Genomic DNA, 20,495 nt, shown 5'->3' with positions numbered 1-20,495 from the left:
GATTCCGCTGGCCCCGATGAAGACCTTTTCTTATTGGAAGCCATCACACTTAATGATTTAAACCTTCGCTTATTCAAAACAACTCACGATAATAATTACACTTAATGTGTCTGTTATAGCCATCGGCATTGTTTACGCGTTACTCTGCTTGGGTTCATAACTGGAAGTCAAACGCGCAACGTAATTTACGAACCAAATCCGGAAATCGGGAGATTTTCGGGTTGTTCGACAAAAATCGGGTGAAAAGCATGACCCGCTGGGTCATAAAAAATAATCGGGTGAAGGGTTGAAAAATCGGGTGTGACCCGACGAAATCGGGTCAGTTGGCAAGTATGCTCCCTGTCCCTCAAAAAAATAAAATAAAAAATAAGGTATATCCCTAAGATTCTTAAACACAAAGTGAATTCACAAACTTTTAATTAATATACTCACAAATTTGTTTGCACTGCGAGAATTTCTACTTGAGTCTATGGAGAGACTAAAGGCTCGGAAAGTTGAGTTGGTCAAGCCTTCTGGAGTTAATGTCAAACCAGTACAGCTAATCTGTGTCTCATCTGTAGCTGCTGACACATTCAAAACCTGCAAAAGACATTGACAAAATAGATACTCTCCTTTTGAAATAAAAACCCTTTATATATCTATGGTATTCAAGATAAAGGCAAAGAGAAACCAAAGTTCAACTTAGCATCAGCTTTCAATTCTATATCATTAGTATTTGAGACTTTAGTGTTTAAGGATGTATTCTTGTCATCATTTTTTACCCCAAGTGGGCCTCCACATGTCGTAAAATTCAAACAGTACAATTTACAATAAAAATTTTAAAAAATATATAAATGAATCATATTTCACACAATAAACCATCATTAAATGTGTGAATGACAAAAGATATACATTGCACTACCTTGCAGACTTACCATTTTTGTCGGTGTGACTTGCTGACTCTGTGGATAGGCAAAAGTAAAGGTAAGTGGTTCCAGCAGGTTGCTGGGTCCAGTGTTCACCATCTGGACATTGTGTACCACATCTATCGTGGGCTTATCTTTCTCCAATGGCTTTGTGATGTATACCTCTGGTGTGGCAACCCTACAACATGAAATATCACAATGTTAATTAACAGCTTATTTCGGCTTTCGGGATATCATTGAGATGATCTATGCCTGATGGTGAATTTTGATAGAGAATATAAGGATCATTATATTTTGATAAAAGTAATTTTTGAAGGGGATCACAATGCTTTTACCTTAACCTCTGACTTCAAGGTCATGTACAATGTAGTATGCAGCAAATATAGGGCCTTTACTATGACCTTCACTTTTTACCTACAAACTTTATACAATATCACTTCACATCCTTAGAAGGGAAAGTATGGTCTGGACAATAACTTTGCACACGTCTGCTATGACCTTGACCTTTGTTAGAAAAACTTGGTGCAAGGTAACTGTATACCTTTCTTGTCAACAAAAAAAAAAACTTCTAATAAATGTCTTTTCAAAAATTTCTCTTTCTCATTTTTCTATCTACTTTTTTGAGTGGATGTGTGGAAGACAAAGGATTCACAGATTTCCAAAAGGTAACACGACAAGAAGGTTGAATAAGGATCATGATCAGAGACGAAGATGTACAAAATGAATATTCAGTACCAATAAGTCTGAACAAGGTAACTTAAGTACAAGTATAGAGTGAATTGCTGTATATACTTACATGTAGAAATTGTTTATCACTTTGGTCAACACATCAATGGACTTTGTGTAGACGTTGTTGGCTACATTGACGTCCTTACTGCCCGTCTTGACCTCTACTTTTAGTTCGAAACTTTCATTCAACGGAGCCACTCTCCTCGCATCGAGCGTTAATTTGAATTTGATCTTCTCCCCCTGTAGGAACGTCTGTTTCTCTGTAGAGCATTTGACGGTTCCGTTAACAGGCGAACAGCTGACAGAGGACACCATGTTGCCACGGGTATTGACATATGAGGAATATGTCATGTTTGGATGAAACGTAAACATGATTTCCGTGTTGTATGAGGGTTCACCGGTGGTAACGACAGTCACGTCTATGTCTAAATTCGCATTTGATCCAGTGACAATATCGTTACTAGCACTGACTGTCAGACTGAGATCGGACTGACAGATATTGTCCGAGCCACATCCCGCCCTTGCCAATTCATACTGAAATTACGAAGAGAAAAAAAAATCTACTGCTGTAAATTGAGGATGAAAACAACTCCAACAACATATATTTACATTGCAAATACGCTTTCCTATATGAAGCTACAGCTGTATATGATAGTGAAAAAGTTCAATTTTGGGTGTACTTTTTTTTATGACATCATAATGATTATTGGATGCCCTTATTGTTTGATTTATTGGTTGCAGTATTGTAAATGTAAAAACATTGTTATGTTAATGATTCTGAAGGGTTTGCTTTCTCAAATATAAATATAAGTAAAAAACATGAACTTGTTTGGTAATGTCCCTGTAACATTATAATTTCACACTTGAATGGCGAGTGAATGGTAAAATGGGAAAGTAGAACATTTCACGGACTGTACGTGATCAAATCTTCTGAGGAAGCCATTCCTGCTTTACAAGATTTGATTGCATGACTGACCAAGTCCATATCCAAGTGAATTTCATATATTGCTGTTCATTTCTTAAAAATACATTCACATTTTCTGTCATGAAAATAGAAGTTGATATCCAGGTTATTACAAATCCTTATATGATATATCAATACATGTATTACAATGGAAATTTTATTAATACTTCTTTATAAATCAACTTACCGAGTATTTCCGTGCCTTAGCAAATGGATTTTCATTGGCTGGGTCGAATGTATTGACAACTGGACAACCCTTGATGCATTGTGTATTATCAGATTGGTTGACTTTAAACTCCACATCAAACACTACAGGCTCAAACAGGCCCCTCATGCTTTCCTGCAACATCAATGTAACTAATTAACAGAAAACCACTTACCCTGAACCAACTTATATTAGCGACAACATTATTTCTTAATTTACTTACGATAAACTTAAGTTCGCTACAACTAATGTTCGTGACCAAGCCTTATCCAGACCCGTGCTGTTTTATCAAACATACGATAAGGACGAGTTCCATCGGGAAATATTTGTGACGACGAGGCTCTTGCAAACCTCGTGGAAATTTCTCACACGGTAATAAAAGTTGGTACACAGTAATTAATTAGGGATATTTTGTGTTTGATATTAACATAAAGGTCATCAGTTCAGACTTTTGAAACAACAGAAAATAAAATGCAATTATAGATGTATACATAAGTACAGTTGAACTTCAATATCTCGAACACTGATATCTCGAATACAATGAATATGTTGAAGTGATTTGTAAGTCCCACCTACGTATTTTTTAAGTAGCCTTGATATCTCAAATACTTGGATATTTTTTAACACCTAGTTCAAGATATCACAGATATCAACGTTTGACTGTACCTAATTTTGAATCAAAATGCATTAACGGAAACTAATGCAGTCTATACATGTACATGCATATCTTATAGTCATTACCATGTTACTGGTTTTATTTCTGCAGGTACCAAATTCGCGGTTATGAATTTGAATCAAATCAAAATAGTCAGGTTGTAATTAAACAAAATCAAGCTGTTTCATTCATTCACTGTTAACCAACTTGTATTCATCATGTTCATGTGCAAGAAACTCTACCTAAGTTCATTAGAGCCCAATTGTTGGGTACATCCTGTCCAAAAATAATCTACATCATGACTGCAAAAACTATAGTCAATGTGATTCAGATTATCTCTGGAAAATCGTGAAATACCGTTTATTCAGTAAATTACACGATGGTCTAATTTTCGCGATCTCTTTTCATTTGCAAGAAATTGAATATGCAGAAATTATATCTTGTATCATTTTCTATAAGAAACTTAATTTTTAAATTGCAAAAAAGGACTGCTTCCCCCCCCCCCCCCCCCAATTTATGGTAAAGTCTCTTTGAATAAAAGTCGGTTAACAGTATAATAAGGATATCTATGGTGTAAAGGTTCTTACCCAATTATCCTTGACAACCACCTCGAGGGAGGCACCTGAGCAGAGGGGCTCTGGAGGGGCTTTGAATACTTTGAACGAGTCCTTAACTTTGCTCACACACTGTCCTTCGGAGTTGTTAAAGCAGAGCCGTAACTGACTGGACCCGCTACTCGCCAGAAAGGCTGTATCCACAGTCACATCATACACAGCCACTTTAAGAGAAATATTACAAATAATTAAAATTAATAAAACAATCTTTGACAGATATGTACTGTGGTTTCATTAATATTCAAGGGTATCAATTTTCGTGGATAAAGTGAAAATCACAGTTTCAAGGATATGTAAATTCGTGGCCAATGACCAAATCAATACAAAATGTTAATAGAAATTGCATTTCAATGAACATTTAATTTCGTGGATCAACTCAAAAACGAAATCCACGAAAATTGATATTCAACAAATATTGATGAAACCACAGTACGTCAATTAGGTTAATACTTCATAGAATGTATCTTTAAAAAGTAGGACATCCATGTTATCAAAATACATAATTCAATGTTCCTCATTCCTCACAATTCTCTAAACTCATAAAAAAATGCTCCTTTCATTAGCAAATATTATCAAATAATGAATATCATAAAATTACAAATCAAAATGCCAAAAATATCAGCATGTGATGAAGTGCAAAAAAAAAAAAAATTTATTTATGAAAAGAAAAAACAACCCAATCTTTAAACAAGAATAAAAACAGTGATCCTACATGTAAATAATGACTGCCATTTACAATACTGGTAATTTTAATTGACCCTTAATCTAGTTTATTAAAAGTTTCCAATCAAATTTACAGTGTCTAAATGAATATCATTCTGCAATACCCGCTACGTTTTTTTTAATAATCCTATCGTGTATCAATCCTATCCTATCGTGCGTGTATACTGTTCTATCATGCGTAAATACTTTCCTGTCGCGCTTGAATCCTATCAGGTTTATATCGTTAAATTCATTAGTTTTTTCCTTTTATCCTATAATGTTATATTAAAATTATTTAATTCTGGTTGTATTGAAATTTCCGATTGGCTGAAAAAAATATTTAATATCATGCATATTTATAAAGAATGTTGCCTTCACAATGGGCTTAGCTATTAGCTGATTGACTGGCTTGTTCAGAAATGAAAAACAAAGTTATCAATACAAATAATTCATAGATCATTTAGCTTATATTTTCAGTTGAATTATTTTAAATGAAGCAACTCAATGTATGTTTAACAAGAAGACACATGTTAATAAAAAAAATTCTGCTAAATATATCGTGTTTGGTACGTTTTATTTATCAAATTAAGCCATTATTGAGCTAATCGTGAAGATTGTTAACATATTTGATTATTCATTTATCATGAAGAGTGTTCATCCTTTCCTATCGTATACCAATCCTTTTGTATTGTGCGTGTATCCTATCCTGTTTTATTGTGCATTTATCCTATCCTATTGTGTGTGAATCTTATCCTATCCTTTACTTTGTAAAGTATTGAATGAACAAAGACACTTTTGAATTTTTGTACTGCATTCAATATAATATATGTCTTTATTGCTAACAAATAATGTAATGGCTGAAACAATAACTGTTATATTTTAATTAGATTTACGGAAATTCTCACAATTGCCCCATACATGAGCTACCTGCGCAGATACTTACCTACATCAGATGGAATATTTTCTCCATCGTAATCGAAGCACACGTTAATCGTAAATTTTGTCGTGTTTACTGGAATGATTTGACTTCCACCATTGGGTAGGTTTGTCTTGGTAACTACAGTCATGGTGATAGGGGGATTAGTAATGAAAACAAACACACTTGACGACTCGTACGCGCCCACAGCCAAATCTGTAAATAGAAATTGTGTCAGCTGATCATGGAATAGGCCCTTAGACAGCTATACCAATTAATGTAGTCTCAAGAATTTTTGTGAGGAAAAAATGGACCAAATGAGTTGATTGGCATCTACAAAATAAAATAGTTGAAAAGAAATTCAAAGAATGGCCAGCTTATATAAACAAGAGGCCCACAAGTCTTGACCCGAGTACCATAGCCCATAGATACATGGACCTGTCAGGGAGTCTCATGTGGGCACTTTCAGCTTCGGTTTAGAGTCTAAGTCTAATTCAATACTCTTCTGTCTATTACCCCTGCTATTGCAATGTGATATTTGCAAACATCAATTAATAAAACGGCTAGAGTCAGTGAGTTCTTGGATTATCTATACCTTTATTAGCTCCAGGGGCCAAAATTGTAACCTTTTGGTGAAAATAAAACATAAAGAACTATATATGATACGAGTTAAATTTGGCCCCCATAATTCGCAGAATTTTAAAGTGTTTGAGTACAGTAAAATGTTATGTAATTTTTCAGAAGAGTTGATATAAAATATATTTTTCACATATTTATTTGATTTATCTGCACTCACTTGCAGTATATGACGTCAGAAGTGACGCTATTTCTATAATTCAATTCAAGTCAGTCAAAAAATCTCTTTACGAATGGGAAATGTAGAGCGCATGCTTGAACAAGGAAATTTTTTTTGGTCACTTATTAGTCTTGCCTACAAACATCTCTGATTAAAATATTTTGTTTATTCAAGCATGTGCTCTATGTTTTCTGAAAGAAAACATGCTTGAAAACGAGCTGTTTTATGCTAAAAGTGCGAAAATGCAGGAAAAGGTTAAATTATCTTTACAATTCCATATTTCTAAATTGTGGGCACTTGAATCAAAATGAACATTAAGTAAACACATCACATTTATCTGTACAAAGAAAACAAAGAATTACAGTTAAAGGATGATATTCATTTAAGTGGGCCATTTAAGGCCCATACCATATATAGTCCTTTATTATAATAATGGTTACTTGTCAAAAATGTAAACTGAAAGTATGTACGTTGCACAGCGATGGACGAAGACCAACGGCAATAGGTCATCTGAGTGACTCAATTGACGTAATAAAAACAAGTACACATCCAAATCTAATATTAATTACAATTTACCTGCATGGGAATCTGCATTGAAGTCTGCAGGATGTTGGGTAAAGGCACTGCCAAATGTTTTAATGGGAACTTTGGGAGTAAAATCAACTTGTGAGGCAAAAAATTTCTGGGTCAGGTAAAACCCCCGCTTGTACCCCATGTACACGTACACAGCTCCCTGGTCATTATCCTCAAAGGGGGCCCCGATGACCACATCTACAAGAAAATGAATACAGAAAATAGAATGATTTAACATTCTCTTATTTATAGGGGCAAGTTATCTTAAAGTCTGAGAAAAAACTATATTCACATTAAGTTAATATGCGAAGTTGATGTTAATTCCTTCTTGGAGCAATGAAGGTGCATATTAGTGAACAAAATGTACACAGCTTTATTTTGAATATTCCAAAACATTATAAACTTTACTTATAGCAATGTCAAAGTACACCTAAACATTAGATGCGAATTTTGACATGAGGCGAAAATGACACGGTACCCCTTTATGTTGCTTGTTTTGTTAACAAATTTTCATTGAAATATGGCTTGACTGACCAGGAAAACTACTGCACATACTTAGCATAACCAATGTTTAAACGCATTCACACATTTTGATATTAAATCAGACCAAGCATCTTCGCTAGCCAAGGGTTTTCGGTCCACTTTGCCGAAAACCCTTGGCTAGCGAAGATGCAGACCAAGCAGCTGTTAGAAATACTAATTCAGAAACTTAATATATGTCTGGAATTTCCATCTTAAATGTCACATGTAATGTACGATTTCATAATACATGAGCAAATGCTTTAAAATAGCATTAAATTTTAACTTTCCTCCTTTAAATTGGACATGTTTGAAGTGGTTTAATCTTTTATAAGTACAATCTAGAAATCATCTAAACTTCCCATTGAAAACTGATCAAAATACTCACTTAACCACATAGCACTACAGAACCACTTGATGTTATCTCAACCCTCATTATAAATATGTGAATACGCAAAATTTTACTATCATAGCAATTGACATGAATTTCAAGAGCAAAATTAATAATTATTGATTTTGTTTATATACATGTAGTACTCAATAAACATCTTATTATATAATCTAACAATATACTGTACACCGGGAAATATTCGCCCCCGTTTTATTTTCGCCTCTTTCGCCCTCGTTGTCAGCGGGCAAATTTAATACTGGGCAAATACCAATGTTATCTTTAGTGCACAATCTTGTCTGGGCAAATTTAAGATGGGGCAAAACCATTTGCAAGTGCATAAGGGCAAAAATAATTCTGTATACAGTAATTCTTAAATAGGTGAAATGTCAATACAGTAAAACTCGATTATAGCGAAGTCCTAGGAACCAATGGATTTAATTCACTATATCTGTAATTCGCTGTATCTGTATAATGAATTCGTAATAATAACTATAACAAATTTACTGTACACAATGTGTTTTCTTTCACCAGACTATAATTTTTGCTAGTTGAGGCCTAGTCTAGAATAAAAAATATGTTACTTCAATACCTTTAATAATCAGACTGTGAGTAAAAAAAGTTAAGAAAATAAATTCATTCAAACTATTATGTTAAATGGTAGAACATACTTTTTTAAACAATAAAAAAAATTGTTATAAAAGTGTTAAATTTCATTATTATACACCTCTACGGGACTATCAGTTTGCTATATCTGTAAATTTGTTATATTAGTTATGACCGTAAAATTTTGCAAAGATTTGTTAAGAATTTTTAAGAAAAAACTTCGCTATATCCGAGAATTCACTTTATCCGTGTTTGTACATGTACTAAACGAGTTTTACAGTACATATTACCATTATGATAATTTAGATTAAATTTGTAACAGTGAGTAATTAGCTACTGTGCTTAATTAAGGTAGCTAACTAAATCACGACATACTTATAAAGAAACAAAATCATACTATGGCGAATTAAACAGTTTGTTAAATTGTTTGTATCAATCAACCTCGCTGAATAATGTCATTGCTCAGTGGTTAAAGTATTGGGCTTGTAAACAGCAGCTTGGGAGTTAAAATTCATCTGGAGCTTTTGTTCATATTTTAATTACTAAATTAAATTTTTAAAATCAATTTTTCAACCAAGATTTGCATACCTTTTTTTAAATTATACTTATTTAATTATAAACTTCTTCTGCATCATGATATCTTTCATAATAAATTAAAAACTTGAGAAACAATGTAAGGTGTGGTGAGCCACCTTAAAATGCTACGCTTACCATTGTAGCCATCTTTGTTGATATCGTTAAGGTTGGCCATGGCAAACCCAAACCTTGCTCCTTTTGATTTGGACCCTTCTAATGTCTGTATCACCTGTAAGGACGCCTACAACAAAAATATTAACCATGAGAAAGATTTAGAAAAACTTCTGCAAATCATCATATTGCAATAAATGAATTTCTATCAATCACATCAAGCAAGCATGCATTTAGATGTACCGTTTATCCAGTAATTTTTACGAGGATCTTATTTTCTCAATCTCTTGCAAATCGCAAATTACTGAATATGCAGAATTTTATATTCTGTATAATTTTTAATAAAAAAGGTTCTATTTCGCAAAAAATTACTGACGCAATTGAAAAATGCTAAAAAAAAATTCCCATTTTCGCAAGTTTTATGATGTGCAATAAAAAATGGATACACAGTATAAATTTGATTCCACTGAATATGAAGCCTACATCGTTTCCGTTTTTTTGGTAGACGTACACGCGTCCCTGGTCCTCGTTGGTGTAGTAGTTATTGGCGTAGGTCTGCATGTTACTGAAGAAAGGGGCTCCTACCAGGAGGATGTCAGTGTTAAAGCCGGACGCTGAAGCCGGTACCACGCAGAGAACGGAGCCAAAGTAACTCCCAGGCTACAGGGTGACACAAAATCGTTATCTCATCATAACCAATGCAATAATTGGAAACATGACAAAATTAACATTCAATGCATATCGGAAGTTTGCAGAATATAATACTGTAAATTCCTTATTTCAACACTTAATTCAGCCAATCTGCTGTTTTATATCAAATTGCGAGAATATAAAATCGCGAGCATCAAATTCTTGTTATGATTTTATATTAGTCAAACTGTTTAAGAAATAAAAGCACGATTTTAAAATCCACGAGGGTTGCTTCTTGCAATAATATGCGGATATTAATTCCTATCGTTTCATAAGGAATCTACAGTATACACTTTTTTTCTAGAATATTTATTTGTAAGAAAGGAGCGAGTATTATAATAATTGCCTGCAATCTGTGACCCAGCTTGTTGAACAGTTTGAACTTGGTTCAAAGTTTAGCTGGGCATATTATATTCCAACACTATGATTTGTCCCTCCTTTTCAGACCCAAACTGGGGGTTGCATATTATGTACCAATGTGTATTATATTTGGCAAAATATAGAAATCAAAACTGTGACAAAGATAACATAACGTAAATTTTGCAAATAAACTACAAAATGCCTACACCAGAGTGACTGATTACACATTTGGTATTTCAACACGAGTGAGATGATGTCCATAAGCTATAATTGAATTTTAACTAATACGAAACAATTGTGAAATTAATCAAAAACCTACTTTCATTTTTGATAAACCAGCTTGAATTAGCCAATAAGGAGTAAGGTAGTGGACACGCTTTGGCGGACACAAGTCAGGGGTGGTTGGCATGTTTTTGTTCTTGTTTCACAAAGTTATTTTTATTGACTTGAAACATCAAACTTCTTTGAATTGTACATGTATGGTTCATAAAATTGAAATGAATTTTGGAAAATCAAATAGATTCCTACCTCCACTCCACTTAGTCTCTCCTTCAATACAAAGCTTGTATCCGTGATTAGTACCTGAAACAAATCAATTTAGATAAAGTATATGTGTATCTAACTAATATACTGTATGTACAGGCCTGGGATATTTTTGCCCCATGTTATCTTAGTCCTTTTTCACTTGCAAAACGTTTCGCCCTGTCTTGAATTCTCATGACAAAGTTGTGTTTAAAAAGAGATGATAATTTGAGATGTTGGGAGTTTGCCAAAATGCTACTGTAGATTCACGAGTCAATTGTCATATTTTACTTGGTTTATCATCAAGATTAAAATTAATAGCAAAGGAACTTAAAGAAAATTATAATCAAAAGTTTACATGATCTACAGAAAATTCAGAAAAAGAATGTATTTCTCATAAATTGATATTAAATATTTATTTAAATTAAAACTTTAGTAACTTTATGCCTTGTGTCTTTAAATTTTCATAATTGTAATAGTACCTTTACACATTTCAATTTCAAGCTATTCAAAAAATTACAAATAGTTTTGGGCCTGGAGCACATTTCAAGATATAATGTGTTTTCTTATCCATACTGAAGGGAAATGAGGGCTTACTTTTTAGAATGGGTTTGTATTTATAGCTTGACCAAAATGTTTGCAAGATTTTACCTTTCCTGAACCCCCGTCTCTTGGGCCTCCAGATACAAAGTATGTTTGGGAGTCTCCATAGAACTTACCAATTGCAAGAGCATAACCTTTGAAAAAAAATAAAATATAGAATTGATGATATTGTTATAATTAAAACTTAATAACAATTTATTTAATGTCTAACTAGTACATGTACCTACACTATTGCAGTTAAAATTTATGTATATCTTTGAAACTGTGATTTTCATGAAAAATCCACAAAAATTGAACACTATGATTCTTGGTGAAATCAAAGTATATCAGTACTTTCAGGACTTTGATTTTCTTGTTACCTATATTTCTACTAACCATACATCTGTCCTTGTTTAGCTTCAGTGGTATCCTCAGCTTTTACTTGATAACCTGAACCTCTCAAAAACGCGTATCCACCTATCGTAAATAAGAGATGAAAAAATGAAGAGACAATTCACATGTATTTACAGGAGAGAAAAATCATGTTCTTTGGTTACAATTTTCCATATATCTTTACCAGCAAACTCGTTGAGACCAGGTGAACCAACCATTGCCTGTAAACAAGAAACCAAAATAATTGCTGTGTTTTTGTTGTAGTTGTTTTTTTGTAAATGTCCAATTACTCAAAATTATTCATGATAAAAGTTGCACTGCAGCATTAACCTACATTTATTTTAAAAAGTAATTAATGTATTACTTCAAACTGTGGTTCCATCAATATTCAATTGCTTTAATTAATTTTTGTGATTTTAATGAAAATCACAGTTTCGATGATTCATACATTTGTGGACAATGATCCCATCAATGCAATATTATTAGAAATTTTACTTTAATTTTCGTTGACTTCGTTGTTGATTCAATTTTATGAATCAAATCAACAACACAGTCAATGAAAAATGGTATTTAGCAAAATAGGGATGAAACCAAAGTATATTATACAAATTTTTGCTGTAGAATTTACCTTTAATTAATCAAAAGAACTATGTGTATGATAAAGTGTTTTTATGCGCCAAAATTTAATCAATAAAGCTTCAAACATTTGCTAAAAGACAGGTTAATATATATCAGGTTTATAAGGATATATTTACATTCCACATATTTTTTGCTTGTAAAGTGTGTTGAAAGCTACGGCAATTATAACACTGTGATGCCCGCAGGGCACTCAAAGGTTAAAATGACCAGTTTTATTATGACGTCACATTTGAACGCAGTAAACTGCAATGTCACAAGCGAAAATAAAAGTTTACGCTTGTGGCTGTTACTGTGGCTCTTCCATTAATATGAACTTACCCTTAGGAATTTTAAGGTATAAATCACATTTGCAGACAAGACATGAAGTTAAAAAAAATGTAAATTTAAGCATTAAATCATGATTTTTTGAAGTATACAGTCTCATAAATGCAGTGATGTGCGCTAACAAATTTTCATATCACGCTAACACGCGTTACTCAATTTTTATGCATAAACCGCTGCAGTTATGAGACTGCATACTTCAAAAAATCATGATTCTATGCTATAATATCATCTAATGGAATTCATAAGAGAAATGTGATATGTTAATAATAAACTAATTTCACAAAAAGTACATATTTTAGCCAGAAATGGGGGTCAATTTTCGTGGATGGCTTAAATTTACATGTAACAGGTTCGTGGGGACATAATTTCGTGTATTCTCATATATACCGGTTATATATACAAAAAGAAATATGACTTTATTACTCAATTTGTAATTAAATTTGTGGAGGATGTTATTTCGTGGATGATGAGAGATACCCACGAAATCCACGAAAAATGAGCCACCACGAAATCTAATGATTGCACAGTAATCTACTCTTTTTATTCTTTCATACATCCAAAAAGATTCTACTGTACATTCTACTGCCCTTCAGAAACAGCATAATTAACATTTGGAAATTAATATCTATCATAACTACTTCACCAAAATATAAAGAAGGTGTATTATAGTAACGGCTTACATCTCCCCCAAAGTATTTGACAGCCATTCCTGACGAAGACAACCCATACTTGATGGTCTGGTTAAATCTGGCTGCATCTGGACTTGTAAACTGTTCATTGGACGGCGAGTTGTAGAAACCTGGAGCAATGACAGGACTTAAGAATCCATCACCATCCAGAAATCCAAAGGGTACTTCATAACACAACCCATTCATTGTGGTGACATCATCAGAAAGGTTTCTCCTCCAGCGGGGTCCACAAAACTAATTAATGATGGATAAATTATGATTTCTGTTATTCATCAATATTCATATTCACATACTCAATTTCAATTTATATATCAATCAAGAGCTCTCAAGAGGAAACAAGATCTTGCATTTTGTATTAAACACATATGTAAAATAATATAAATACCGGTTCATATAAAAAACATTTACATGTACGTATATGCATATTTATTATCTATATACCCGGCCTACATAATCGTATTAACACTTCTTCACAATTCAATCTCCTGAATACTTTTTATTATGCAAAGTAATAACATTTTGTTGCTTAAGATGAGATTAACATGTAATCATGATTGTTTAAATTACAGAAAAACATAGTTACAGAAGATAAGCTTATGAAGAATTCCCGCTTAACGCTGAGTGCAGTTTAATTCCCCCTCATTCTAAAATATGTAATTAACTGATAATATATATATAAAACACCAATTATGATTATACCAATCAAAATTGTTTGCAATTTGCACTTTTTTATAAGCATTTTTATTGTAGAACCAAATGATGATGCAAACTTTGGGGTTAATTGTTTCCAAAAAAAGGTACATCTTGTTTATGTGATTTTATTTTTTGAGATTTGTGAACTGATGTTATAAAATAATATTTACATTTTCAACTGTCTTTGTCTGTGATAATATTAACAATAAATTTTGAATCCTGAAACTCAATAACTTAAATAAAACATGAGTGATGCAAAATGGGCGTGTCTTATAGCATAACCGAAAATCAGTATTGGGTGCGCCGCATATTCTACTACAGTTATTGCCGAGATCAAAGAGATGCCGCGGACATTATTCTCCAATATACCACGAACGTCATCAGTAAATTATCAGATCAGAAATACCTATTTGTCTCGCACTGATCATGAAAGTACAAATTCAAACCGTAATTTTTTTAACCATGTCAATTTCACGTGTTAGTTCCAGTCAAAAGGATGTGTATTGCCTCAAATGTTTATTTTTAAGAGATCAATGCGGCTGTTCCTAGGACCTCCCTAACACATTTTCACTGCATGTTTTTACATTAAATATATCACGTTTAGTAGCAATAATCGTATTAAATTGCCCTTTACATATTAGGAACATGATTCAAAGATATTTTATAAATAAGTGAAGAGTATAATTAAAAATCCAAAGAAAACGTCTGTCGTCTGCATGTGATTCCTTTGATCGATACACATGTAAACATTACTAACAAAACCATTGGGGTTACACGGAACAGCCGTCAAAATGACCTAGATCGTCTCTCTATAGAAGAAACGATCTGTAGAAATACTGGGCTGTTAGTAGAATAGAAATAAAGTTCTTGTTATAGTGAAAGTTGCAGGATAACCTCCTCGGTCTCGAAATGTTGTTTGAAATATAAAAGCCTCGGCTAACGCCTTGGCTTTTATATTTCAAAACAACATTTCTCGACCTCGAAGGTTATTCTGCAACATTCACGAAAACTCGTACTTTATTTCTTAAGTAATACATAGCATGTGCTACATTAAAAAGAGTGGTTTTAAAATAATGATGTTTTAAAGTGTACAAATTGGAAATAATATAAATATAAGTAATAAGGAGTCATTCTTTGAATATTATGAGGTGATAATTTCAGTCGGAGCGTGGTCAAATTGATCATAAAGCCCTTCGGGCTTTAACTGAATTTGACAATGCCCCGACCAAAATTATAACCTCATAATACTCAAAGAATGATTCCATATTCCTTAATTAAGAATACTAATAAACATAATTTTTAGCAAAATGAATGTTTTTTGGCACTTGAGGGGATATAACAAAATATATTAAAACGAGAAGCCCATGGGGCTACATCGCTCACCTGAGCAACAATTGTAATTTGCCTAGTGATTCTGGAGAAGAGGTTGAAAAATGTAAAAAGTTTATTGTTGGACACACAGACAGACGGACGCCAGACAAAAAGTGATCAGAAAAGCTCAGTTAAACTTTCAGCTCAGGTGAGCTAAAAAGTAGTACCCCCACAGAAGACCCATGCAGTTTCACAGTTTCTGCAATAAAACTGGCCTAACAAATTGTAAACAAGAATAGAATTCCAGGGTCCCCCGCTGGTCAAGCAGTATACTAGTATACTGTATATTGGAATATTTTCAAACATTCAGGGCTGTTACAGAATTAAATGTGTGGGGAGGTTGGGAGGAACATTGTTTTACCCCCACCACCCATTTTTTTTTCTATTTTTCCTGTCGCAAATATATCCAAAATACTACAATCTAAAAGAACTTGACCAAAGTATTAGCGGTATAAACATTTGGTATAAATTTTCTAAAAATCCGTCAAAATTTGTAGGCATGAGAGCACTTTCAAGGTCACAAAGTCCCATAACTCCAAAAAAAAGTATCGACCAATGCTAATTTTCGAACTTGACCAAGATAATAGTGGTATAAACATTTGGTATAAATTTAATGAAAATCCATCAAAATTTGTAGGCATGAGAGTGCTTACAAAAAAGTGTGATAAATCCATCACAAAGTTCCATAACTCCAACAAAAAGTATCAACCAATGCTGATTTTCGAACTTGACCAAGGTAATAGTAATATAAACATTTGGTATTAATTTAATGAAAATCCGTCAAAATTAGTAGGTATGAGAGCGCTTACAAGGTCAATTTTTTTTTATAAAACGGAGTCGTTATTGTGGTCAAAGTCCCATAACTCCAACAAAAAGTATCGACCAATGCTGATTTTCGAACTTGACCAAGGTAATAGTAGTATAAACATTTGGTATAAATTTAATGAAAATCCGTCAAAATTTGTAGGTATGAGAGCGCTTACAAGGTCAATTTTTGGATAAAACAGAGTCATTATTGTGATCAAAGTCCTATAACTCCAACAAAAAGTATCGACCACTGCTGATTTTCGAACTTGACCAAAGTATTAGCGGTATAAACATTTGGTATAAATTTTCTAAAAATCCGTCAAAATTTGTAGTCATGAGAGCACTTTCAAGGTCACAAAGTCCCATAACTCCAACAAAAAGTATCGACCAATGCTAATTTTCGAACTTGACCAAGATAATAGTGGTATAAACATTTGGTATAAATTTAATGAAAATCCATCAAAATTTGTAGGCATGAGAGCGCTTACAAAAAAGTGTGATAAATCCGTCACAAAGTTCCATAACTCCAACAAAAAGTATCAACCAATGCTGATTTTCGAACTTGACCAAGGTAATAGTAGTATAAACATTTGGTATTAATTTAATGAAAATCCGTCAAAATTAGTAGGTATGAGAGCGCTTACAAGGTCAATTTTTGGATAAATCAGAGTCATTATTGTGATCAAAGTCCTATAACTCCAACAAAAAGTATCGACCACTGCTGATTTTCGAACTTGACCAAAGTATTAGTGGTATAAACATTTCGTATAAATTTAATGAAAATCGGTAAAAATTTGTAGGCATGAGAGCGCTTACAAAAAAGTGTGACGAACGGACACACGGACGGACAGATGCACGGACGGACACCCGGCATTTCTATGTCCCCGCACCGCGTTGCGGCGGGGGACAATTAGTCTAAAGGTGTACTGCTGAGCAGAGAGTTATAAAAAGTGGCTACTTACTGCTACTGCATTGCCAACATCTACAGAGGCTCCCAGCCACATATCAGTCCTATCCTCCGGGATTCCGGTTATACCTTCAACAAAAAAAGGTATGAATGATGCAAAATTTTAAAACAGTAAAAAAAAGGTGAATTCCTCCAGGTGGATGGTCAAAACTCTTTTGCTGTTTTGAAATTAAAAAAAATACAATATGACTAAGAATACTATCACTTGCTTGCAGATTTTTTTAAAAAGTACATACCGGCAAGTCTAGTGACAGCAATGTGTTGGCAGTTTAAACTGGTTCCACAGTACGAAACTGTCCCAGTTTTTTGTGCAACATCTGGGTCAGTTGCTTTTGGTGACCCCACCAGGAGCCTGTCAAAATCAGGATGCAATAGAATGACATTTATTTGAAGACAGCTGTGAGGGAAACCGGTGTCCAGGATCATAATAGATCCTGGAAATAGAGCCATTTTAAACAAGAACTTGGACTTTGGGTAATTATGTTAAAAAGGATTGTGATGTAGGCCTGTCTATTTCATTGTTGATCATCCAGTCATTGCTTGTTAAAATCAACATCTGTCTAACTTGAGTGCTATGCCTCTCTATAAGTTCTGTATATTTTACTTCAGAGACCAGCCTCCTTTTCACCTCGTTTCGATGCAAAAAATTAACAGCCATATCGAAAGTCCAAGGTCTTGTTATAACGACACTAAAGAAAAAATACTTATGGATCATAAATTGTCACTTAAAAAATGTAAATTACGTCAACAATATACTTACCAAGTGCATGCTTTCAGTGGGCGATCTAATAAAGTGTGTGCATGTAGGATGATATAACAAAACAACACAATAAAACGTATTACAATGATCGAGGACTTTTAAAATATGTATACCTGGATTTAAGTATGGTATGTTTAGACTTTCAATGAATATTCCTTAATAGTGCAGTGGTTGTCATTCAAAACACATTTCTACAAATCTTTCCGTCCAATGTAACATGTTTGGGTGGTTAGAATGAAATACATGTACCTGAAGGCAGTGAAGCATGAATAGTGCTCTCGGCCTTATATAAGGGGTGTGTAGCGATGAGCGCAACAATAGAATTTGATAACTAATAAGGCGATAGTCAGAGATAAAAGGGAAATAATGCATATTTATCAATTCATGTCAGCTTTAAGTCTAAAATTGCTTCATGATTCTGAGACCAGGACTATGAGATATCTATATCTGATCTGCTCAAAAACAGATTTAAGATGTTTACCTTATAAATTACATGTAAATATAATATACAGTGCCTGCAGTAACATGGCAAGAATAATGATGCAGGCATGCTATTCAAAAGAACTAATCAAATAAATTGATCAATCTTTCAGTGCATGTTAATAAAATATACATCTGATTCAATACATACGGCAAATTCAACAAGTAATTTGGGTAATATTTTCTCATTTCAAATTTCTGTAATATTTACATTTTGCTCGCTCTCTCTCTCTCTCTCTCTCTCTCTCTCTCTCTCTCTCTCTCTCTCTCTCTCTCTCTCTCTCTCACGAAACCAAAGGGGTCACATTAACTTGCAGTAAATGATATGCTATCTAGTCTTGGACACCCGTTTTACGGTTTATAACGATTACATTTGGATGGATGTTGTTTATCCAGACCCCCCCCCCCCCCCCCCAAAGAAAAAAGGTCAATAAACTTAATACTCAATAGAATAGTTGGGACCGGTCAATTTTCATGCAATTGTCAATTTTCTTTTGGATGTAATTAAAGTTTCTGTGTACATTGAATACAAAAGACTTTGTTTCATAATTTGTTGGGGATATATATATTATTGTAACAAGATGGGAGAAACAATGGATTCAAACACAGGCCCCTTAAATCTCTAGCTAGGTGCTCTACCAACTGAGCTGTCTGATGCCGATATAAAAGCTGGTTTGTTTTTGTGACAATTAATATACAATAAAAAGCAGATTAAAGAATTTGTTCATTGTATAGGTGTATGACCAAGAATAAAGTTTATACATTGTACATGCTGGGTTTTATAAACATGATATTAACAATGTACAGTAGTACTGAATGTACTTACTACTTATAATGTACGTAAGAGATGCCAGATGCACTTAAATTTTCAGATGTTTAACTTTACGATGACTTGTCAGGCACTTATAATAGCTAGTAAAATCTTTATCTCCACTTGTTAAAGATTGAAAGCAAATATAAAGTATACAATGAAAATATATGGCTGAACCAGGAATCGAACCCAGAACACTTGTATTTCTATAGTCAGGAGCCATCAATACCACTAGTTAAGCTATATATATCTATGCATATAGCTTTTTAGTAGAGCTAGAACGAGTATAAAGAGAAAAGGTCATACCCTGAGGCTGATAATCACTGTCCATAGAGTCACACGCAACTTCTACAGTCACTGTGTCAGGTTGAAATTTTTATTGCTTTATTTCGAACCATGAGAAGGTGGTCATCAAATAAAGATGGCGAATATCTTATCAAAACATTGTAAAAAAAAAAAAGAAAGGAGGAATGATCCAGACATGCAGGGATCCAAGGGGGGGGGGGTGTCATAGGAATATTGGGGGGAGAGGGAAGGGGTCCTAGGCCTATTTTTGAAATTTATTATGGGAATTCAATAAATTTCCACGAGATCTGAGCAAGTGATCAGCAGATATTTAAACTGCCTAAACCTCTGTAACTTTAGTCAGGAGCTACCCCACTGTGCTATTTACTTACAGTCCCTATAGTCTCAACATATTATTTTGACAGTCACACAGCTTAATAGGGTACTCCTATAGTATTTTATTTCTCCAGTACAGCATTTTGACAACTTATAAACAACAATGGAGATTCTGTACTGCCAATATCCTGAGTGAAATTATCAGTCTAACGTCATCTGATAAAATGTGTGTATATTTACATACCAGACTTTATTGTCCTTGGTAGCGAAATCCAGAGAGTATCCATGCATGGAATCGCTCGCCCCTGTCGAAACAGCAACTCCTTTAAGTCCAATGTTAAATCCAGACACATAGGAAAGTAATAGAAACAGTAGACATATTTTCTGTCTCTCCATCACGCCTTTATTTTTCAAGAGATTACACGGCGCTGTATGACTCACAATACGAAGTGAAGAGATGCCTGCCTGAATTGAAACCGAAAGTAGATTTTTCCGGTGCTCTTAATGTGTGGCCTTTTTATCTGATA

The 20,495-nt window shown here is 33.7% G+C and overlaps 1 protein-coding gene across 17 annotated transcripts in view; it reads right to left on the bottom strand.

Moving 5' to 3' along the window:
* Positions 1-20,495, bottom strand: part of LOC128162412 (integrin alpha-2-like) — a 43,535-nt gene that overhangs the window by 17,719 nt on the left and 5,321 nt on the right. For 15 of the 17 annotated variants that reach the window (XR_008240658.1, XR_008240656.1, XR_008240657.1 and 12 more), the window contains exons 2-18: positions 20,213-20,489; positions 17,533-17,648; positions 17,292-17,365; positions 13,450-13,692; positions 11,991-12,027; positions 11,810-11,890; positions 11,483-11,568; positions 10,838-10,891; positions 9,743-9,919; positions 9,284-9,389; positions 7,063-7,257; positions 5,718-5,906; positions 4,046-4,236; positions 2,786-2,938; positions 1,702-2,168; positions 915-1,083; positions 433-579 (exon numbers count right to left, since the gene is read on the bottom strand). Coding sequence is in view for 12 of the 17 variants with exons in the window: in XM_052825600.1 (XP_052681560.1) it covers positions 433-579; positions 915-1,083; positions 1,702-2,168; positions 2,786-2,938; positions 4,046-4,236; positions 5,718-5,906; positions 7,063-7,257; positions 9,284-9,389; positions 9,743-9,919; positions 10,838-10,891; positions 11,483-11,568; positions 11,810-11,890; positions 11,991-12,027; positions 13,450-13,692; positions 17,292-17,365; positions 17,533-17,648; positions 20,213-20,364 (2,637 nt within the window). In the remaining 5 variants the exon portion in view is untranslated. The remainder of the gene's footprint in view (positions 1-432; positions 580-914; positions 1,084-1,701; positions 2,169-2,785; positions 2,939-4,045; positions 4,237-5,717; positions 5,907-7,062; positions 7,258-9,283; positions 9,390-9,742; positions 9,920-10,837; positions 10,892-11,482; positions 11,569-11,809; positions 11,891-11,990; positions 12,028-13,449; positions 13,693-17,291; positions 17,366-17,532; positions 17,649-20,212; positions 20,490-20,495) is intronic. The other 2 variants (XM_052825604.1, XM_052825605.1) reach the window with 1 other exon arrangement.

Source organism: Crassostrea angulata, chromosome 9 (genome assembly GCF_025612915.1).
Source record: "Crassostrea angulata isolate pt1a10 chromosome 9, ASM2561291v2, whole genome shotgun sequence".
NCBI classification, from domain to species: domain Eukaryota; kingdom Metazoa; phylum Mollusca; class Bivalvia; order Ostreida; family Ostreidae; genus Magallana; species Magallana angulata.
This window is presented reverse-complemented; position numbering and strand designations above follow the sequence as displayed.